The sequence below is a fragment of the Rattus norvegicus genome, chromosome 7, assembly GCF_036323735.1.
Source record: "Rattus norvegicus strain BN/NHsdMcwi chromosome 7, GRCr8, whole genome shotgun sequence".
Lineage (NCBI taxonomy): Eukaryota > Metazoa > Chordata > Mammalia > Rodentia > Muridae > Rattus > Rattus norvegicus.
The window spans coordinates 11,082,501-11,106,582 of NC_086025.1; the positions used below are offsets into that span (position 1 = coordinate 11,082,501).

Genomic DNA, 24,082 nt, shown 5'->3' on the forward strand with positions numbered 1-24,082 from the left:
CCTTTTCACAGGCTTGGTTATTCTTCAGAGATTTCACATTACCTTCATGGGATTGAGTCTTTGTATGCTTTTCTCTGGCTGTTAATACACATCTTGTATGCATATGCATTCTGTGTGTACTGACATACTTTTCTGAAGTGCCTCTCGACTGCAAAGATACCGAAAGTGTTTTTGGACTTGGCAGCCAAGCTAATAGCATACTTTGAGAAAACTTAAGACAATTACTCAACCTGCTGTCCTGCTGTGCACTCACAGAGTCTGTTTACGTTTAATGTGCCTTTAAGAGAATGGTTTAAGCAATTTACTATGCCTCGGGTTTCCCATGTAGTCAGCTTTTTAGACCTAAACTAAACGCGTGGCTTTAATCTTCGATTGTGAACTATTCCATGTCCCTGACCCAGAATATTACATGCATGTGTTGTGTTATTTGCTGAAATTACCCAAGAGGTTGAAAGCAACAAGTATTCACCAAAAATGTCGGATGTGGATATGGTTTGATAACATCTGTTTGTGCTTATACTTGCTATTCTGGGTCAGTAGGGAGCAGTAAAGTAACTTCTTCCCATGCAAAACTCTGTGATAAATTTCTTTTTTTAAAAAGATTTATTTATTTCATGTATACGAGTATACTGTAGCTGTCCTCAGACACACCAGAAGAGGGCATTGGATCCCATTACAGATGGTTGTGAGCCACCATGTTGTTGGGTATTACTATGGCCTTGGGAATTGAACTCAGGACCTTGGAAGAGCAGTCAGTGCTCTTAACCACTGAGCCATCTCTCCAGCCCTTAACATTTTCTGTAACGAATCCCTCATTCCTTTTCCACACCATGTTTTCTGTGCTAGTCAATAAAGACACAGCAAAACTCTTTTTTTAGGGACAGAAGGACAACACAAGGTAAGAAATGAGACGTTCAAATTTGGGCTCTCTTTTGGTCAGTTTAATACAAGAGGGAACCTGTATTTTTAGTCCTTAATGTGTTATCAATAACACTGTAGATTTTGTTTCATCGTATTTTGTGAATCCACATTAACGAAGAGGGATGATCTTTACATTGATGTTGCTTTCTTTGATGATAAGGACCGCACCAAGCTGCAGTTTCTGTAAGGCTGGAGAGATGGCTCAGTGGTTAAGAGCACTGACTGCTCTTCCAGAGGTCCTGAGTTCAAATCCCAGCAACCACATGGTGGCTCACAACCATCTGTAATGGGAGCCAGTGCCCTCTTCTGGTGTGTCTGAGGACAGCTATCAGGCACTAGTAAGTCATTCCTACCCAGAAAAGACCCCAGTTTTTATTCCCAAGTGTGAGGACTTGGGTTGATAAGAAGCGTTGTGGTTCCAGGAGTCGGTGTCGTTTGAGGACATTGCGGTGTACTTCACCTGGGAGGAGTGGCAGGTCCTAGACGTGGCTCAGAAGCTGCTCTACAGGGACGTCATGCTGGAGAACTACAGTAGCCTGGTGTCCTTGGGTGAGTGTGCAGTAGCAGTCGCTGTCTGTTGATAAGCAGAGGAACCTTTCAACCTGAAGTTTTCCTTGTAACGTTTAGCTGATGCGTGATAACGGCGTGCATTCCCAGTATGCAGTATGGCTTTGAAACACACTTAAACAAATCAGACTATATTGTATAATCAGATGATCAGACAATCAGAACAATGGTCAGATGACGGTAAGCCGTCACTTAGCAATATTCTGCTTGTAATGGGAAAGTTTAAAATCATTCACCTGCTTTGAAATATTCAATCACTTGCTACCCACTCTATATTTGCTTTCATATTAGAGAGCCATAAGTTATTAATTTCTACCCACATCTACCCCAATAAATACACATTCTCTGCTCCCAATCCCCATACCTTTTTCACACTGTAGTAACCACTGTTTATTCCCCGCTATTTCTTTGAATAATAACTTTTGAACGTAACTAGAAAATTTAGCATTTTTCTTTCGCTGACTTTTGTATTGTGGCTTTCCTAGGGAGATGCAGATCTCTTCACTACACATACAAGGAGAATCAGCGACCAAAGAAATATCCTATAACTTTCAGCTCTTCAAAGAAATGAGTTTAGTGGTGATAAAGAACCCTGCTGGGACCAGGCAGTAGTAATGAACACCTTTAATTCCAGCAGAGGCAGGTGGATCGCTGCAAGTTCAAGACCAGCCTGGTCTACTGTAAAAGTTAGGTGGTTCTCCCTCCTAATCCTATGTTCCCAGAAATAAGACTCAGACTCAAAATATATTTACAAGTAGCTTGGTTGTACAGCTAGGCTCTTCTCTGAACAAACCATTACCTAAAATAACCCATTTATTCTAATCTACATTCTGCCACATGGCTGGTCGGTTACCTGTGCTCAGGTATCATGCATCTGTCTCATCACATCGTCCAGGTGCATCTCCTGTGCCTGGCACTATCCCAGAATCCTTTCTGCCTCCTGGATGTTCCACCTTTTATCTTTTGCCTAAGCTATAGGCCATAAGATTTATTATTGACAGATGCCACATCCATACAGACACAAGATATTCACTCTATAGTTACTGTCTACAAGTCTCTGATTTGCCCACTGTAGCACAGTTCCTCCCATGGAAGGGCATCTGTCATCAGGGAACCTGACTGCACATTGGCAGAAACTGTTCAAGATTTCTCATTTACAGGCTGCTGCGTGATCAAACCTGAGTTGATCCTCATGTTGGAACGTGAATTTGGGCCGTGGAGGGTAGCAGATACCTCAATCTGGAACCTTCCAGGTCAGTCAGTGCATAATGGGTGACAGAAATGCCATCAGATGCCTGTCATGGTGAGCTGGTTTCGCCAAGTTCTACTCAGAGCCAGACTTGAATGTGGTTGGCTTATGAATCAGACAGGGCCTGAAGATGCTTCTCCACTGAAAATTGTTTCCCTGTTTTCGTTGCTCAAGTTTATTTTGTAGAGACTTAGTCTCTTATTTGATGTCAAGTTTAGCTAGCAGATGCATGATTTTATATTGTTTTTCCTGACCTTTCTTCCATGTCTTATCATGTTCTAAGGAGTTGAAAGGAGTTATCTATTTGTACCAAATTTAGACCCAACATTCAAATATGAGCCTGTGTAGACCATTCCCATTCACCCGAATATGCAGTGCCTTGCCAGCCTAAAGAAAGATTTCATTCATTCTGTTTAGTAAAGAAGTGAGCTTTTAATGTCCCTTGGGGTACAGAGGTGGCTTTGCCAGATATTTTTCTCTCTCTACCTAGCCCATTTTCTATGAAATCTTTTTTGTTTTACTTACTTCATTAGTTGAGCTATTTCCCCTGAAAACTTTCCAGGTAGTTGTTTTTGGTTTTTTATTTGGCTTTGTTGTTGTTTTAATGACCTCATTTTATTCAGTGGCCTTAAATATGTGTGGTTTTTAAATTCCATTGTGTTATTTTTATTTTTCTACTTAAGTTTACTTAAGTTTAAGAAGTTATTGTTTTATGCTATTGTGCAGCTTAATGTGATTTGAAAATAATATTCCATTCAGTAAAGAATGTGAATATAAATCTTGTGTCCAAAGAGCTTCAGAACCACCCATCTTAGCAGCGTTCCTGAAGTAGACCTGCTGTCTCTTATCTCTGGGCCTGACTTGGCACATTTAGATGAACTACCTCATTTCCTTTTTACAGGGTACTGCATAACCAGACCAGAATTGAACATCAAGTTACAGCATGGATTTGAGCCATGGAGTGGCTCGGAAGCCTCACTCTGGAACCTCCCAGGTCAGTACACGCTGTCCTACGGTGGAAGGAAGAGAAAGAAAGCTTAGCATATAAAAGATCAGTTATGCTGATTGGTCTCTTTGCACCAACTTTCACCAAACCTGGCTCAGCAGAGACCTGGTCTCATGGATAGTTGCTACGAAATGTTCAAAACAGTTTCACATGTGTACCCCATGAGATCTTTAAGGAAGTACTAATACCAGTTCTCCAAGCTATTCAACATAACAGAAGATGAAGGGCCATTTCTAAGTTCCTTTTACAGAGCCACTGTTACATCAACACCGAAAGACCCATGAAAAGGACAGTTATAAACTAATGTCCCTTATAAAGATAGATGTAAACGTTCTCAATTAAATCAAACCAAAATGAAGAACACATCAAAAAGATTATCTGGCAAGATCAAGTCAGCTTCACCCCAGAGATTGAGGGCTGAGTCAATATTGTAAATAAATAAACACAATTCACATAAGCAGACTAATGGGCAGCAAACACAGGATTATTTTTATTAGATGCAGAAAAGGCCTTTGACAAAATGCAAAAATCTCTTCATGGTAAAAGTCCTGGAGAGACTAGGGATACAAGGAACTTACCTCAGTATCATGATGGAAATTTACAGCAAGTCTATAGCCAATATCAGCCTAAATAGAGAGAAACTTAAAACATTTCTCCTAAAATCAGGAATAAGAAGACATGGCATCCACTCTCTACCCCTGTTCAGTATACTACCTGAAGTCTTTGCTAGAGTAATATGGCAACTGAAGGAGATCAAGGGGTGCAGATAGAGGGAGATCAAGGGGTACAGATAGAAGGAGATCAAGGGGTGCAGATAGAAGGAGATCAAGGGGTGCAGATAGAGGGAGATCAAGGGGTACAGATAGAAGGAGATCAAGGGGTACAGATAGAAGGAGATCAAGGGGTACAGATAGAAGGAGATCAGGTAGCTTTATTTGCAGATGATATGGTCTTATCCATTGCCCTGTTTTTTATACTGAGGTGTGTTTTTAGATGTCCCCAGTGCACACAGAGACCTGTAGGCCATTCTTGTTGGATAGTTCCTTCACCTAAGTGCTTATTTGTTTTTTCCATTGTAAATTGTAGTGGGTTTTCTTTGTTGGTTGGTTTATTGTCACACGCCTTTACCATTTTCTTTTTGTTTACTCTGTAGATAGTTCACTTTCTATTATGGAGGAACCAATACAATGCCAGTTTCTTTAAAAAAATTCTATTCATTGAGAGAAAACTGGAGGATGGTTATGATGTATTCTGGTGAGATAAAAACTACCAAGAATGTTTACCTGGTGGAAAGGAAGAAGCATATGCTTTTGTTTCTTTGTTTTATCTTATTTCTAATCTCAGAGAAGATACTAAAGTCACCTCACTTTTTAAGGTATTATTCATTGTTTTTACCAGAACTTTAAGATGACAATTTTTTAATTGAAAATAGGTTCTTTTCCCTCACATACTATGTCCTGTTATTGTCTCCCCTCTCGACTCCTCCCAAGTTCTCACCACCTCCTCTCCTATCTGTTCCCTTTCTGAATCTCATGAGAAAACAAATGCTCCTAAGGCATAATTAAAATAAAATAAAGTAAGATAAAACAAAAACTAACACACTGGAGTTGGACAAGGCAAAGAAACAGAAGGAAAAGAAAGAACACAAGAAAAGGCACAAGCATCGGAGACCCACTCATTCCCACACTCAGGAATCCCATAAAACACTAAAGTAGAGGTCATAATATATACAGAGACCTGGTACAGACCCATGCAGGTCCTGTGCACACTGCCTCAGTCTCTGAGGACATACGAGCGTTGATCAGGCTGATGTAGAGGACCTTGTTATCCTAGTGTCCTGTATCCTCTACTGTCTCTTATGCTCTTCCCACCTCCTCTTCCTCGGGGTTCTCCAAATTCTGAGTAGAAGAACACTTCCCATTTAGAACTGGGTGTCCAGGAGTTCTCATTCTCTGCATAAGATCTCGCTGCAGGTCTCTGTATTTGCTCCCTTATGCTGCAGGAAGAAGCTTCTCTTAAAGATGGTCGAGCAGAAACTGAGCTATGAGTATAGCAGAATGTCAGTAGACGTTGTTTTATTCCTCCCTCCCCTTTAAAGTATAACATTTGGCTTCCCCCCCTTCCCGGTCCCTTGACTATCTAGTCTCTGGGTCTTGTTCACCCAAGCAGTGTCTGGTATGGATTCCATCTCATGGAGTGGAACTTAAGTCAAACCAGACACTGCTTGCTTACTTCCACAATCTTTGGGCCACCATTGCCTTAGCATATTTTCCCAGAAAGTCACCATTACAGATCAAAGGATTTGTGACTAGCTTAGAGTTTACTTGTCTCTTTTGGCAGCGTAACTAGTGTACAGAATACCTTCTTGAAACAAAGACAGTAGGACACAGGGGTAAAGTCCTTTTGGGGGCCAGTTGAACTCCTCCGTGCTTGAGCAGCCGTGCAGGTGTTGTCTGCAGCAGTAGGGCCTTGCTCTCGTTCATGAAAAGCACCCTGGAGCCTTGACAACAGCCTGGGGTGTTTGGGAACTTCCTCATTAGATGGGATCCAATCTCAGTACCTGGAGCTCCATGTTGTCACAAGAGATGAGCAGTTGGGACTCTGTTTTCCTGATTATTTAGGCAGTTTCGTCCAGAACACCTTTATAAATGCGCCTTCTTTAGAAGCTTCTGCTGTATTAGCTTCCATACTACCAAATGGCTCTTAACTGTAGTTGACACTTCCTGTGGTCCATCCCTCATCCCTCTCACCCTTTCCTGTTCCCACTTAACCATCCCATTTCAGACCCCTCTGTTTATTAGCTCTGTTTCTTTTTCCAAACAAGATCTATCTGTGTCCCTTAATTCCTTACACTATACCTAACCTCTGGTTCTACAGATTGCAACTTGGTTATTGATGTAACAGCTAATATCTACATAGAAGTGAACAGATACCATATCCCCCTTTCTAGATCTGGGATACCTCATTCAGGATTATTTTTCTAGTGCCATCTATTTACCTGCACATTTCACGATGTCGTTTTCTTACAGCCGAGTGACTCTCCATTGTGTAAATGTACCACATTTGCTTTATACATCCTTCTGTTGAAGGACATCTAGCTTGTTACAGTTTTTAGTTATTGTGAATAGAGTAGCAATGAACATGGTTGAATAGATTTCTCGTTGAGAGGATAAAGTGTCTTTGGGTATATGCCTAAGAGTGGTGTGGCTGATTTTTATGGTAGACGGATTCCCATCTTCCTGTGATCCACTGGACTGATTTCCATAGTGCCTGTACAAGTTTGCACTCCCATCAGTAATGGAGAAGTGTTTCCCTTGCTCCACATCCTCACCAGCATGAGTTATCACTCGTGTGATATCTTAGCCATTGTGACAGGTAGGGGATAAAATCTCAAAGTAATTGTGATTGGCATTCGCTTGAGAACTAAGGATATTGAACAGTTATCTAAGTGTTTCCAGCCATTTGAGTTTCCTCGATGGAGAGTTCTTAGTTTAGATCTGTACTCTGTTTTCCTAATTCGATTATTTACTCCCTTGATCTCTGGTTTTTTGAGTTCTTTATATGCTTTGGCTGTTAGACCTTTATCAGATATGTAACTGTCGAAAGTCTTTTCTCCATTCTGTACGCTATGACAGTGTCCTTTGTCATGCAGAAGCTTCTTTCTTTCATGAGATCCCATTAACCGTTGATCTTAGAGCCTCTTCAGAAACACTTTTCCTGTGTCAGTGGGTTCAAGGCTGCCCCCCATAGTCTCTTCTATCAGGTTCATTGAATCTGGTTTTATGTTGAAGTCCTTGATCTGCAGGGTAATAAGTATTGATCTATTTGGATTCTTCTAGATGTAGCCATCCAGTTTGATGGGCACCATTTGTTGAAGATACTTTTCTTTCTACTTTGTATTTCTGGCCTCTTTCTCAAAAGCAGGTGTCAGTAGATACAGGGATTTCTGTCCAAGTCTTCAGTTTGATTCCACTGATCAGTGCTTTTGTTTATGTGCCCATGCAGGTTTTCTTACCATGTCTCTGTAGTGAATCTTGAAAATGGCAATACCTCCAGCATGTCTTTTGTTATTCAAGACTGTTTTAGCTTTCCTTGTTTTTCGTGTCTCCATATGAAGCTGAAAATTGTATCCCTTCAACATCTGTGAAGAATTGTGTTGGAATTTTGAGGGGAATTGCATTGACTCTAGATTTATTTTAGTAACGTGGCCATTTTTACTACACTAATCCCGCATAACCAGAAACATAGGATATCATCCACTATTCTGATACCTTCTTCAGTTTCTTTGTTGAATGTCTTAAGGTTTTTATCACATAAGTCTTTCACTTGCTTGATCTGAGTCACTGTATATTATTTGCGGCCCTCGTGAAGGGTGTTGTTTCTCTGGTTTCTTTCTCAGTCTGTTCTTCACTTGTATAGGAGGGCTACTGGTTTGTGTTAGTTTTGTATTCAGCTACTTCCTAAAAGTCTTCATCAGCTTAGAAGTCTCCCAGTGGGATTTTTATGGTCACTTATGTGTAATATTACAGCATCTGCAAATAAGGATGCTTAGAGCTTTTTCTTTCCACTTTTTTTTCTTGATCTCCTTCAGTTGTCTTATTGCCCCAGCTGAGACGTCAAGTACTATATTGACTAGGTATGTAGAGGCTGGACAGCCTTGTCTTATTCCTGATTTTAGTAGACCTGCTTTCAGTTTCTCTCCATTTAATTTGATGTTGGCCAGATGTTTGCAGTAAACTGTCGTTCTTGGGTGAAATTATGTCCTTTGTATCCTTGATCTCTTCCAGGGTTTTATCATGACTGGTTGTTTGGATTTCGTCAAAGGCCTTTTCGGCCTCTTTTAATCTTTCAGTCTGTGTTTATTATGAATTCCATTTATTGATTTCTATATTGATCCCTGCATCTCTGAGTGAAGCCTACTTGATCAGTGTGGTTGAACTTTTTGATGTGTTTTTGGATTTATATTTTGCGAGTATTTTATTAAGAATTTTCCATTTATGTTTATGAGGGAAATTCGTCTTTTGGGGGACTTTGTGTGGTTTGGGTGGCAGGATAACTGTGGCTCTGTAAAGGAAGAGGGGATAGAGTTCCTTTTGTTTCAGTCTTGTGAAATAATTTGAGGACTGTTGACATTAAGTCTTTGAAAATCTGGTAGAATTCTGTGCTAAAACTCTCCGACCCTAGGCTTTTGGGGGTTTCGTTTTTGTTTATTTGTTTGGGTTTTTCTGTTTTCTTTTTTCCTTGGCAGAGTTTTAATAACTGTTTTGATTTCATTAGGGGTTATAGATCTGTTTAAGTTGCTTATCTGATCTTGATTTAACTTTGGAAAGTGGTATATATTAAGAAAATTATCAATTTCTTGTCTATTTTCCAATTTGGTAGAGTACTAGTTTTTAAAATATATCCTATGATCCTTGGATTTTCTTGGTGTCTGTCGTTATGTCCTTATGATTTTTATCAGTATATTATCTCTGTGTCATTGAACCTTTGTGCTGTTTTCTTTCTTCTTTGTTTGTTTTTATTTTATTGATTTCAGCTCTGAGTTTTATTATTTCTTTTCATCTACTCCTTTTGGGTGTGATTGTTTTTTTCTTTTTTTCTTTGTTCTGGAGTTTTCTGGTCTGCTGTTAAGTTACTAGTATAAGAGCTCCTCAATTATTTTTTCTTTAATGTAGGTGTTTAAGGTATGAACTTGCCTCTTAGAATCATCCTCATTTTGTTCTATAAGTTTTGGGAAGTTCTGTTTTCATTTTCATTCAATTCTAGATCTTTGATTTTTGTCTTGCCCTATGTTTTATTACGTAGTGAGTTGTTCAATTTCCATAAGTTTGTAAACTTCCTGTTTGTTTCTGTTGTTGCTTTTATCCTGTTAGAATCCATAATGGTCAGATAATGCAGGGTGTTATTTCATATTTGGCTAATTTTGTAGAAAGTTCTGTGAGGTTCTAAGAAGTGTGGTTTTGTCTCTCTGTCTCTCTCTCTGTCTCTCTGTCTCTCTCTCTGTCTCTCTGTCTCTCTCTCTCTCTGTGTGTGTGTGTTTAGTTTAAGCTATAGTGGTATTTCTTTTATGAACGTGAGTACCCTTGTGTTTGGTATATAGTTTAAGAATTGAAATGTCGTCCTCTTAGTTGATGTGTATGTAGTTCACCATTTCTGCTTGTAAAGTTATGATTAGAAGTTTATTAAAATGGTTACACTAGATTGCTTCTTAGGTCCATTTGCTTGAAATACATTTTTCAATCACTTTTATCCTGAATCGATGTCTATCCTTGATATTAAGGTGTGTTTTCTTAGATGTTGCAGACAGATGGAACCATTGATGTTGGATGTTATCAATGAACAGTACTTTTGTATTCCTGTTACTTATTATTATTATTATTATTACTATTATTATTATTATTTGCTGGTGGTGGTGAGTGTGTGTCTGTGTGTGTGTGTGTATGTGTGTGCGTGCACACGTGAGCACGTGCACACTGTGTGTACATGTGTGCATGTTTTTCTTCTTTTGACTTTGCTGATCTGGAACTATTTATTACCTGTGTTTTCTTATGTGTAGTTCATCTCTTATCAGTTTTTCTACTGGTACCTTCTGTAAGGCTGGTTTTGTAGATAGATATTATTTAAATTTGGTTTTATCAGAGCATGTTTTATTTTCTCCGTCTATGTTGATTGAAAGTTTTGCTGGGTATAGTAGTCTATGTTAGCATCTGTGGTCTCTTCGAATCTGCAACACATCTGCACAGGTCCTTATGGCTTTTACGATCTCCATGGAAAAGTCAGGTGTAATTCTAATAGTTCTGCCTTTATATGCTAGTTCCAGTTTTTCCTTTGCATCTTTTAATATTTTCTTTGTTCTGTATGTTTATTGTTTTGATTATTATGTGTGAGGGCACTTCTTTTCCGGTCCAGTTCTGCCTCTTGTACTTTCATCAGCATCTCCTTCCTTAGGTTAGGGAAATATATTCTATAATTTACAATTATAGAATTATTCTCTGAAATTATTCTCTGTGCCTTCGACCTGTCATTCTTCTTCTTCCTCTATTCTGATTATTCTTGAATGTGGTCTTGTTCATAGTTCCTCCAAAATTGCCTAGATATTTTATGCCTGAAGTTTTTGTTGTTGTTTGTTTTGTTTTGTTTTATAGATTTAACACTCTTTGACTAGCATATCCATTCCTTCTGTCATTTATTCAGTGCCTGAAGTTCTCTTCTATCTTTTACATTTTGTTAGTGAGACTTAACTATGAGATTCCTGTTCAAGAGCCTAAATTTTTTATTTCCAGAATTCCCTCAGTTTCTATTTTTCCTACTGATACTTTTTCCATTTCAAGTTTTAAATAGTTTTTGTTTACTTTTTTTGTATGTGTGTGTGTTCACAGATTTTTAAAAATAGATTTGTAGATATACACTTTAAGGACCTCTATTATACTCACAAAATCTATTTTAAGGTTGTTTTCTTGGTCTTCAGCTATGTTGGAGTACTCAGGGTCTGCCTGAGTAAGCTTGCAGGGCTGTAGTGGAGACATATTGTCCTGGTTGTTGTTATGTGTTTACTCTGTCCTGTAGACATCTGGCATCTGGTATCTCATATTTGGAAGATTGTTATTTTAATTGCTAATATCTGATCTTGTCTTTCTTGGGCAGATGTTTTGTTTCTTGGTTTCTGTTTGCCTTTCAGGGTTGTAAGAGCGTGTGTTGGTTATGTTGCCTGGTAGGAAATTCTTCTGGGATCTTGATGGTTGTGGCCATCTGGATTTTAAGGAAAATGTGTTCCTAAGTATTGGGAGCTGAAACTTAGAAATGGGGATGGGCTTGTGAGAGAAAGAGAGGTCCACAGGAGGAAGAAAAGCAGCATATCACACCAGGATTGGCTTAGTCCTCCGGGAATGCAGGCAGAGATTAAGAAGAGGCCATATCCTATACATATCACATGCGATAGACATGGGGATGAACCTGGGGGATTGAACCTGGTGGAATCTGACAAGAAGTGAAGATCTGCATTTGGCCTCCTTGCTTTCTTAGTTGATGGCCTGTTGGTTCCCAGGTAGTACCTGCTGGAGTTGAGGGCTGAGATAAAGCAATGAGTTTGGGGGGGGGGGATTAGGAGGAGAAGGTGTGTGTGATCCACTGGAAATGGGAGCAGGGGTACAAAGTAGCAGCAGCTGGTAGTCTGCTGAAAAGCCGGGGACAAGACTCAGGGTTTGGATTTGGAGGATTTGAGGGACAAGTTAAGATATGTAGCTAGTTTACCTGCTTCTCTGGCCAAAGATGACAATTTTCAAAAATCTGTAGAAGATACATTATTAAATATAAATTAAATACTTAGTGGTAATCATGATTAAAATACAAATATGAATCCAGCCTAAAAGAGCTTGTTTTTACATTTCTTTTTATTCTCGAGAACTTGAGAACTTCATATGCATCATAGTCAATGATCTGCTCCATTTTCTCCTTCAAGTTTCCTTGTGATCCCACAGCAATCCTTCTCCCACCAACTTCATATTATATCTTATTTCTTTCTTCCTTTTTTTTTTTTTGATAACCCACCAAGTCCAATTAGTGCTACATATATAAGCGTGGGTATGGGGTCTTCTCTTTCTGCATGAAAAATCTACCTGGGCTGCATCCTCAAAGAAAGAATGATGCCTTCTTCTCAGCAGCTATCCACGTCAACAGCGTCTCAGTAAGGGGGAAGGGGTGCCTGTATCTACCTCATGTACGTCTGCTTTCCCTTGCTTGGCTTTGTGTTCATTCCATGCAAGTGAACACAGCTGCTGTGAGTACAAGAGTGGGATTGGGATGGCCATGCCATACTTAAAAGGTAGCATCAGCGTTCTTAGATCCATCCTATGACTTTTATGTTCTTTCTGCCTTCTTCTTTGAGATGTTCTTTGAGCCTGGGTGGCGCTGTGGTTAATATAGATTTACTATTTGCAGATGAACACTCAGGCTCTTGTTCTCAGCCCCATGACCAGTTATCTGTCTCTCTGCTGACTGCCATCTACTGAGAAAGAAGCTTCTCTGGTCAAAGTTGATAGCATCCCAGCTCTGTGGCCTAAACAGAAATATTTAGAAGGCAGTTTGACTATGTGACCAGTTAGCACAATAGGAACAGCAACTTCTACCTAAGGGCCCTTGTCCTCTCCAGCCATAGGCTTTTGACCAGCATTGTAGTACTAGGGATTAAACAGTTTGAATGTAGTTATTAGTGTATTTGCCTGTGGAATTTCTACAAGAATGAGAGGAATATCTGAGTTTTCAGGTTAAGGTGGCAAATTAGAAAGAAGGTGGGAGAACACAAACCAGGAGAAAGGATAGACTATATTCAAGAGACAGAAACTGAAGTGTGCTGAGGAAAATGTGTCAGGAGAGTTATAAAGGAGAAAGGCAAAGCAGAAAGGAAGTAGAAAACAGTTCACAACCTGAGCTCCCAAACCTGTAACTATAAGGTAAATCCTGCTGTAAGTACGAAGAGCTCTTTTGCCAACAGAACAGCGTTTTCAAACAGAGGAATCTAAGAGGAATCGCAAAAGTCGTAAAGCCAGCACAGCTGCTTGGTAAATGTCCAACAACACTGAGCTGAGTGATGCAGTTGCCACCATCCAGTCTTCCACTTTGGTCTTAGACCGTTGCGCTCAGCTTTCCCGGATCTTCGTCAGGCAGCTGTGCTGTCACTGTTACTGTTTGTTAGCTGTGGCTGTGCCAATAGGACATACCTCTTTTCCTTAAAGTATCCCATACAGTGCTCTGGTATGTCTGAAACTGACTCTGCTTGGCCGGCTAGGCTTGGAGAAGATAACCGATCGCATTGCCCAGTATCTTGATGTGCTTTCTAGTCTAGGGTCCTGAAAATAAGGCGTAGTCACAAAACAAGGACACCAAGGACACATTGACATTGTGAGGGAGGGCCAAGTGAGGAAGTTATGGAAGCTGCAGGTTCAGATGACAGATCACTGAAAATCTTAAGCAAAGGGAACTTGTGATATGCAAGATTTAGTGGTTTCAATATGCGTGAGAAGTGAGCCCCAGGCATTGCTTGTAGTTTACAGAATAGGAAACTGAGCCTACCATGAGCAATTTGTTTGGCCTCCAGACCCTCCTTCCAGCAATATATGCTTGAACTGCATAATGAAGTATGTCCTGATTATACATGGTCTAACAGATCTAGACTTTCAGTCATCTTTCTGTAGTGTGATTTACCGTTGGCTGGTTTTGAGAGCATCAAGACCACTCATGTCCCAGTTTCCTTTGGTCTCCCATAATGCAATACTCTTTGGCTTAGACTCCCCTTATTGCACAAAAAGGGGGGTGGCTTTTGGAAATTATCTTGCTTGTTTTATAAACTAGAGCTTATTGATGTCAGAAGGGGCTTCTTTTATGCAGGCAGTGAGGTTTCCTAACTGGATACAGCCCTGTTGCTCACAAAACAGTGACCATCTTAGCTCTCAGCCAGCATACAGCACTGAGGGTGAGCTGAGAATAAAGAGAAGCATTAAACTTAACTTGTCCTAAGTAGCCCAGTCTTAGAGGACACAGATAAAATGTTGCTCTGATTAGTTGTTTACTGTCCTTCTCAACATATTTTTACTATGTCGCTAGTGTTGTTACTCTAGAAATAAATATAGCTATTTTAAATTAGTCCTGAAGAAGTTGATGCAAGTGAAAAAAAACCCATAGTTTTCGGAACCCCATGTAAATCCAGAAAATGAAAGCTATGCACAAAACGTAAGATAGACCTAATGAAGAATTTGAAGATAGCTGCATTCTTATTTTTTTCAGGCAGCAAATTTTCATAGGTAATGAATGTGTCTCAGAAAAACTAAATTAATTGAATTATACTTGTATATCAGTCCCTTCTCTAATTTTTATTCTTGCTTATAAGAGAAAATTCATCTATGCTTGCATCCTTAAAAAAACAAAAAGCTGTTATGACAGCTATTAGTTTGTATGTCAAAGAGGTTCATTGTAGAATAGCACTACGAGTACAGATAATATATTAAGAAAATGGGACAAAGGACAAATAGCAGGTCAAAGTTGATGTGGAAATCTACCACTAAGAAGTAGATGGATACTTTCTTTACCCTACTTCTTTGAACCAAAAATAGCAAAGGCTCAAAGAAAACTGTTTACACTCTGGAATGCTTATTGGTACATTAACTTATTGAAGACTATTATATAAACATATATATGTGTGTGTGTCTGTATTCACTTATGATATCTGCATATTTTTATATGTACATATTTTAAAATAATCACTTGTGATATATTAACTTAGATATTTAAGTGGATATTTTAAAACTTATACCTTAAAGATACAAAGACACTACTTATATATTTAAATTACCTAAAAAGTTTGTATACTTCATAGGCATTGTTGTTTGTTTCTTTGTTTTTTAATATCATTTTAGATGTCCATAATGTAAGTGCCCTGGGAAATCAAGAGACACACTTGTGGCAAGCTGAAGTCACCGGTGGCATTACATCATATGAACAGATGGTTGAAGTAGGTATTTTGTATATCCTAAACCACATTTAGGGTCTGAACATTGAAGAGTGTTCTACTTACGCAGGGACTTAATCCACGGTGCACCTCACAGACTCTCCCCCATGAGTCTGAGAAGATGCAGGCTGGAGAAGAGCCCGATCATCTTAGTCTAATGGAGACTTGTGAGTGTCTTAGTCGCCATTTTCAAAACCAAACTTTGCCGTGCATTTTTACTGTTTGGGGCCATTGATACCCTTCTATTAAAAGCTAATTTTATTGATATATATGAAGTTTCATATGTGGAAGACCTCTAATTAAAGTTTGGTGAATATAGAAATCCTTTGGATAATGTAGCATTCACCGCCCAAGGCATGGCTTAAGTAAAAAAGGAAAGTTTTGAGTCTAATATATATGGGAAAACATTTGGTAGTAAGATTAAACTCAGTAAAGATTACAAAATATACAAAGAGCAGTACTCCATATGTAGGGATTATAAGAAATTTTTCCTTAAGAAATTAGACCTTCAAAAAAATTGGGAAGCAGATGTTGTTGATGTTGGTGAATAGTCTCATATGTTATAAAGAATGTAACAAAATCTTCCATCTCAAGGCAGAACTACAGATTCAAGAGAAAATTCATCGAGGGGCAAAAACATGCGAATATAAAGAATGTGTGGAAACATTTTATCCGAATGCACAGCACACCAGGAATCAGACATCGCAGTCATATGAGAACGCCTATGGATGGGAGGAATGTAAAAAAACTTTCTATTATCAATCAACCCTCACTCAACATCAACGATTTCATATAGGTGAGAAACTCTATGACTCTCCACAATGCTGGGAAATTTTCCCCTGGAAGTCCCAACTCAGTGTACATGAGACATTTCACGCAGGTGAGAGACGCTATGAGTGTGAAGAATGTAGGAAGTCTTTCCATCGGAAGGCAAACCTTATTCGACATCAGAGAAGAACACATAGCAGAGAGAAGCCGTATGAATGTATAGAATGTGGGAAAACTTTCTACTGTAAGTCAGATGTCACTCGACATCAGAGAAGAACTCACAGTAGAGAAAAACCCTACGAATGTGTAGAATGCAGTAAGACTTTCTACTGTAAGTCATACCTCATTCGACACCAGAGTAGAACTCATAGTAGAGAGAAGCCCTATGAATGTACAGAATGTACTAAAACCTTTTACTGTAAGTCAGATCTTACTCGACATCAAACAACGCACAGTGGGGAAAAGCCTTTTGAATGTAACGAATGCTCGAAAACATTCTACTATAAATCAGACCTCGCCAATCATCAGAAAACGCATACAGATGATAATCCTTATGAATGTAAAGAATGTAGGAAAACCTTCTGTTCCAAGTCAAGCCTCAATCAGCATCATAGGATTCACACAGGCGAGAAGCCCTATGAATGTAATGAATGTAAGAAAAGTTTCAATTCTAAGTCAAACCTCACCGAGCATCAGAGAAGAACTCATACCAGAGAGAAGCCCTATGAATGTAGCGAATGTTGGAAATCCTTCTACTGTAGGTCAGAACTTACGAATCATCAGAGGACTCATACAGTGGAGAGATTCTATGAATGTAAAGAGTGTAGAAAAAATTTCTACTGTAAATCAAACCTCAATCAACATCAAAGAACTCACACGGGTGAGAAACCATATGAATGTAAAGACTGCAACAAAGCTTTCTATTGTAAGTCAAACCTCAATCAGCATCAAAGAACTCACACCGGTGAAAAACCGTTTGCATGTAAAGACTGTAGTAAGGCTTTCTACTGTAAGTCAAGCCTTGTTAAACATCAAAAGATTCATTCAGGTGAGAAGCCATATGAATGTGAAGAATGTAGGAAAACTTTCTTCCAAAAGTCAGACCTCACACGACATCAGAGAACACACACAGGTGAAAAACCCTATGAGTGTACAGACTGTAGCAAAACTTTCTATTGTAAGTCAAACCTCAATCAACATCGGCGAACTCACACACATGAAAAACCTTATGAATGTGAAGAATGTAGGGAAGCTTTCTATTCTAAGTCAGAACTTACTGAACATCAACGAACTCATACAGATGAAAAGCCCTATGTGATGTTTAATATTGATTGCCAACTTGACAAGATCTGGAATCATCTGGGAGACAGGCCTATCGGCATGCCTGTGAAAGATTATCTAGATTGAGTTAACCTTCGGAGATGTCTGTAATTATCTTTATTTGGTTAATTGAAGTGGGAAGACCTACCATAAATATGTGTGGCACTTTCTCTGGTTTAGGATTATGTACTGCATGAAAAGGGATGGCACCATTCTGTAGACTGGAGTTCTAGACGACATGAAAAGAAGGAAGGTAGATTAAGCATGAGCATGTGCTATTTTCTGCTTCCTGTTTGGTTGCCACTTGGCAAAATGCCTCAAGCTCCTGCCACCAGAATCTCTACCATGTACGATTGGATTTCATGTGTGAGGTACTGCGAGCCACAGCAAAAAGTAACAAATATAGGAAATTGGTTCTAAGATGTAAGGCGCTGCTCTGATAAACTGGACTAGATGATACTTAGGCCATTAGCAATGGCTTTCATGGGGAATGTAGATTTGGAACTTTGGGATAATAAAATCTTTGAATGCTATGCTACAGAGTTTAATGGGCTACTGTGGTTTAAGTTTATAAGTGCAGACTGTGGCAGCCTTGCTCACAAGGTTTCAGGGAGGAACAAGCATTATCAAGAACTGGGCTAGAGACCACTTGTGTGATCCTTTGTCAAGAATCTGGCTTCATTCAACCTGTGATCTGAGAGCCTAAATGATGAATTTAAAGGAAAAGTACTCATTTGTTGGGTGAAGAAAATTTCCAAAAAGGTAAATATTCAGGCTGTGGCACAGCTCCTGGTAACTTCACTTATAAAAGTTTACAATGAAAAAGTTCCATTGCGAAGAAGATAAATAAAAAAATGATTAAACCTTACAGTCTCTCAAGGATTAGGAAGCTAAAGCAAGGCAAAGCTGCAGGCAAGGCAGGTATGGAGGAAGAGGCCCTGATTAGTAACAGGGATACCCTGCCCTGCCCCCAGACAATAGGAAATGTCTGCATTGCCCTCCTGCCCCACAGGAAAGGCGTCCGCTTGTAAAAATGCAGACTCATTTGAAAGAAGAGAACCGGGATTGAGAAGTCAGCTCAAGGGATTCCCTGTTCTCTGAAGACAAGTCCCTAGGGAAGTGTTCCTGTAGGGTCAGCACACTGTAGGCGATAGGTTTGATCCAAGAAGACATTTTATATTTCTGACTAGCAACGGCCCTTGGAAGCTTTGTGGATACGACACTAGTTTCATAGGCATGGAAGATGTAACACTGAGGGGTCAGGTAGATTTGCTCCAAAGTTTCGGAGAGCAGCTGAGGCTAGGCATTGTTTGTCAAAACTGGAGTCTCTACAGGAAGGCTCTGAATGCCCACTGCGTGGACCTGTGACGATAAACTATAATTTGCCATGGAGACTCCAGTATATAAGTGATGCCAAGAGCATGGCGTCATCTACCAAGGAAAGCTACAGGCATGGAGTGGAGCCAGTTGGATAGCAGAGATCAAAGGATGGGGCTTCTGAAGTACTTTGGATTCCAGGTGATTCTATTACAAGTCTCAGATGCTGTGGACATATTGCAGTAAGATATATTGTTTTCCCCGCTGGGTTTCAACCCTAGTTTTTTTCTTTGGGGAATGGGAATGTTTATGCTTTTATGTATTGGAACCATGTAACTTGCTTTTTGATATTAAGGGGACTCACAGAGTATTTCAGATGAAACTTGGACTTTGGATATTAAAACAGTATTGGAATTCTTGAAGACTAGGGATTTTTAGTATTGTATCTGACCCACTTTACATTATAAAATGGCCATCAGCATATGGGGACAAGAGAGGAAAAGTTATGGCTCAACAATGATAATCATGTCACATTGACAAGGAATACAGTTATGGTGGCTAGTATTGTCAACTTGACAGGATCTGGAATCACCTGGTAGATGAACATCTGAGAATATCTGGGAAAGATTTTCTTAAGTTAATTGGCATGGAAAGACTGACTTTAAATGTTTGTAGCCCTATTTCATGGGCTGGGGTCTTAGACTTCATGTAAAGAAGAAAGATGGCTAAGAATGAACATCGTTCTCTGTTTTTGACTGTGGATGCCACTGGAACAGCTGCCTCAAACTTCTGCTACTGTAACTTCCCTGTCTAGATGTATTCTACCTTTGAACTGTGATCCAAAATAAATCCATCCTTAATTTGCTGTGTCAGGATATCATACCCTATGAAAGTTTAAACATGTAGGAATGAAGTTAGAGAGTTGGCTCAGCCAGTAAGAGCATTGACTGCTCTTTGAGAGGACCTCATTTGGATTCTAAATTTCAACATTACTCACAACTGTAAATCTAGTTCCAAAAGCCTCCATGTGTAGTGTGCATAAATATATGTTGACTAAACATTTGCACATATAGAATGCTTTTTAAAGTATGTAGGAAAGTTTCTCATGCAAGTCAAACCTCACTTAACATTCCAGAAGTCACACACATGAAAAATCATTTTATATTAAAGAATGCAAGAATCTTTCTACCAAAATTCACATTTCACTAAGCATCAGAGATTCATAGATGGGAAACAAAATTTACTGTAAGTACTCAATTTTTACTTGACATCAGAGAACATGGGTGGGTGAGAAACTTGAATGTAAAGTGAGCACAATATGGCCGAGAGACATCAACCCTATTCATTGCTCCAGAAGGACTGTATGTCCTGGAGGCTTTAATCTCATTACCTTGGTGAATCCAGCAGGACTAAAATGCTCCAGCTAGTTCCATTTCCCTAATGAGCACATTGTACCTGGGAATCTCCATCCCTACCTGTCAGTTTGCTAAGCATAATACATATGGTTGGATCCATTCTTAGTTACCCAGGTGACAGTTGCACATCTTGAAGAGTCAAGTTTGTTTGTTGCATATTTGAGAGATGCCAGGAAGCTCCAGCCCCAGTGAACACATTGTATCTGGGAGACTTGAACCTTTCTTATTACCCAGGCATGGGCTGTATCTGTGAGAATTTCCAACCTTACATTATCCCAGTGAGCACAGCATACCTAGGAGCTCCATCCTATCCCGTGTCCCCTGTGAGGGATATATGTGTGGGAACTCTAGCTCAGTCAAGGTAAGCATGCTTCGTGAGCAATGTGGCCTCACTGTGCACAACACATCTAAGAAGCTCCATCCACTTGCTATCTTGGTGACCAAACCATTTCCTGAGTGGCATTTGCCCCATTCATCACCTTAGGAAGCACAGGAGGCCTGGGAGACTCCAGTCCCATGTAGTTTGTGTATTATATCTGAAGTTTCTAAGTCCATCCGTCATTCAGGTGAGAGCTGTATGCCTAGGAGACTTCAGGCCCACCTTTCACCTCTTTGTGAGTACAATTCACACACAAAGACCACAACTCAGCCTGTGATCCTGGTAAGCATAGGTTGCCCAGGAGGATCTCTCCGTTGGCTCATTTCTTAGGCAGAGGCTTTATGTCTAGGAAGCTCCATCCCTGCCAGACACCTCTCAGAAGGCACTAGCTTTACTTGTTACCCTGATGAGCTTAGCACACCCAGGAGTATCCAGACCAACACATCTTGGTAAGGATTGAGTGGCTCGAAGTCTCTGGCTTCATTAGTCACTGATGAACATGATGCTTGAGTCCTGTCACCTCAGAATAAGGGGTTGACATAAAGAAAAAAATTTAACCAATCACCTAAGTCTAGATATAGAAGTACCAATATATAAAAGCACAATTTCTATGAGAACAAAAATCCCTAAAAAGTATGTATTTTCCAATAATGATATCCAGTGAAAGTAAAGAGCTTTATATTCAAATAACTCAAATACTTTTGAAAAATATAAGATAACCTTTCCAGTCTGAACCAGTGCCCTGAGCAGACATTGGGCGCTGGCTTGGCACCCACTCCCACAACACCCAGAGGAAGCCTACTCCCAGGTGCTCTAACATGCCCAGGATCAGAGATGGGGAGACCACAACAACTGCCCCAACACCAGGAGTAACTGAGATCCAGGGACACAGGAACCATCACCCAGCCAGTCTGAACCAGTGTTCTGAGCAGACCTTGAGCTCTGACTCTGTACCAACTCCTACAACACCCAGAGGGAACCCAACTCCCAGGTGCTCTGAAACACCCAGGATCATAGGAGAGACCACAACATCTGCCCCAATACCCGCCCCAACACCCTGAGTAACTGGGTTCCCCAATATCCAGGGACTTGGGAACCCCATCCAGCCAGGGGCAACTGTACATTACAGTCTGAGCCAGTGCCTGAGCAGACCTTGGGTGCTGGCTCTGAGCCAAGTACTACAACATCCAGAGGAAGCCTGACTCCAGTGTGCTCTGAAATGCCCAGGATCACAAAGGAAGCTCGACTCCCAGGATATCTGACACAATCAGGATCTCAGGATCACAGGATCCCAAAATCATAGGATCACAGAGACAGCTGGATTCTGAGGAATTCTGACACAACCAGGATCACAGGAGGGAAATGCTGCAGTCAGAGACAGCAAGGGCAGGTAACACTAGAGATAACCAGATGGCAAGAGGTAAGCACAAAAAACAAGCAACAGAAACCAAGGCTACTTGGCATCATTAGAACCTAGTATTCCCAATAGAACAAGTCCTGGATACCCCATCACACCGGAAAAGCAAGATTTGGATTTAAAAATCACATTTCATAATGATGATAGAGGACTTTAGGAAGGACTTAAGTAACTCCATTAAAGAAATATCCCCATCAAAAGTCCAACTTAATTCTTCATAGAGTTAGAGCAATTTACAAATGCATTTGAAATAACAAAAAAGCCAGGATCAACAAAACAAAACAAAACAACAACAACAAAAAAGAACTTCTGGGGGAATCCCCATCTCTGAACTAAAGCTGTATTACAGAGCAATAGTGATTAAAAAATAATAATAAAAAACCCTATATTATTAGTACATAGACTGGCAGGTAGATCAATGGAATAGAATGGAAGACCCAGAAATGAACCCATACACCCATGGTCATTTGATCTTTGACAAAGGAGCTAAAACCATCCAATGGATAAAAGATAGCATTTTCAACAAATGGTGCTGGAGGTCAGCATGATGTAGAAGAATGCAAATTGATCCATTCTTATTGCCCTGTATAAAGCTTAAGTCCAAATAGATCAAGGACCTCCACATAAAACCAGATACACTCAAACTAATAGAAGAAAAAGTGGGGAAGAGCCTTGAACACAGGGATATAGGGGAAATTTTCCTGGACGGAATACCAAGAATCGACAAATGGTACGTCATAAAATTGCAAAACTTCTTTAAGTCAAAGAACACAGTCATTAGGACAAAATGGCAACCAACAAATTGGGAAAAAATCTTTACCAATCCTACATCCCATACAGGGCTAATATCCAATATATACAAAGAACACAAGAAGTAGAGTCCAGAGAATCAAATAGCCCATTTAAAAATGGGGTACAAAACTAAACAAAAATTCTCTGCTGAAGAATATCAAATGGCTGAGAAGTACCTAAAGAAATGTTCAACATCCTTGGAGTTATCAGGAAAATGCAAATCAAAACAACCACGAAATTCTACCTCACATCAGTCAGAATGGCTAAGATCAAAAATTCAGGTAACAACATGCTGGGGAGGGTGTGGAGAAAGAGGAACACTTCTCAATTGCTGGTGGGATTGCAAGCTGGTACAACCACTCTGAAAATTGTCCCCACCAGCGGGGACCCAGTTATTCAGGGTCCCGAAGGGGCGCTACCCTTGGGCCTAAATGGGGGGCGAGAGAAGAAGGAGACCAAGCAAGATTCTGTTGTCAAGGTCTCGTTTATTGGGGTGAACGTTACAGCTTTTAAGGCTTTCAGGTAGGGGGAGTGTCCTTTGTGAAACACAGAGGAGGGGGAGGTGTGGATATAGGTAGTGATAGCTGGAGGCAAAGAGGTCAGACGGTAGACGATGAGGTCAGGCGGTGGAGACACCGGGTGTTGATTCAGGAGGTAACAGGTATCTGCTAAGGAAGCTGAGGCATCCCTTGAATGTTATCTTCCTGTGCCGTAAATTCATGGGAGAGGCTTTCATTCAACAATCTTAAGACTTAAGGCAGTCATCTTAGGGGTGAGTCTCTGTGGCCAAACAGCTCAGAGTCACCTAGTCACTTTGAACCATGCAGTCAAAAAGTGGCTAGGCCCAAATCCAATATGGCTCCCTGCAGAAAATCAGTCTGAAGGTTCCTCAGAAAATTGGACATTGTACTACCTGAGGACCTAGCTGTACTACTCCTGGGCATATATTCAAAAGATGCCCCAGCTTACAAAAAGGACACAGGCTCCACTATGTTCATAGCAGCCTTATTTATAATAGCCAGAAGCTGGAAAGAACCCAAAATGTCCTTCAAGAGAGGAATGGATACGGAAAATATGGTACATCTACACAAAGGAGTACTACTCAGCTATTAAAAACAGTGACTTCATGAAATTCATAGGCAAATGAATGGAACTAGAAAATATCATCTTGAGTGAGGTAACCCAATCACAAAAAAACTGCACATGGTGTACACTCACTGATAAGTGGAAATTAGTCCAAAAGCTCTAATTACCCAAGATAAAATCTACAGACCATGTGAAACTCAAGAAGAACAACCAAAATGTGGATGCTTCAGTCCTTCTTAAAAGGGGAGACAAATATTCATAGAAGGAAATATGGACACAAAGTATGGAGCAGAGACTAAAGAAATGGATATTTAGAGCCTGCCCAACCTGGGGATCCAGCTCGTG

The 24,082-nt window shown here is 40.0% G+C and overlaps 1 protein-coding gene across 3 annotated transcripts in view; it reads left to right on the forward strand.

Moving 5' to 3' along the window:
* 2610008E11Rikl (RIKEN cDNA 2610008E11 gene like) overlaps positions 1-19,513 on the forward strand; it is a 21,248-nt gene extending 1,735 nt beyond the window's left edge. Inside the window, exons 2-6 of one of the 3 annotated variants that reach the window (XM_063264397.1) lie at positions 1,344-1,470; positions 2,649-2,741; positions 3,639-3,731; positions 15,152-15,250; positions 15,842-19,513. In XM_063264397.1, coding sequence (XP_063120467.1) covers positions 1,344-1,470; positions 2,649-2,741; positions 3,639-3,731; positions 15,152-15,250; positions 15,842-17,418 — 1,989 coding nt within the window. In that variant the 3' untranslated portion in view covers positions 17,419-19,513. Of the gene's footprint in view, positions 1-1,343; positions 1,471-2,648; positions 2,742-3,638; positions 3,732-4,896; positions 5,119-15,151; positions 15,251-15,837 lie in introns of those variants that run through there. The other 2 variants (XM_001077082.8, XM_039080027.2) reach the window with 2 other exon arrangements.
* Positions 19,514-24,082: the final 4,569 nt, after the last annotated feature.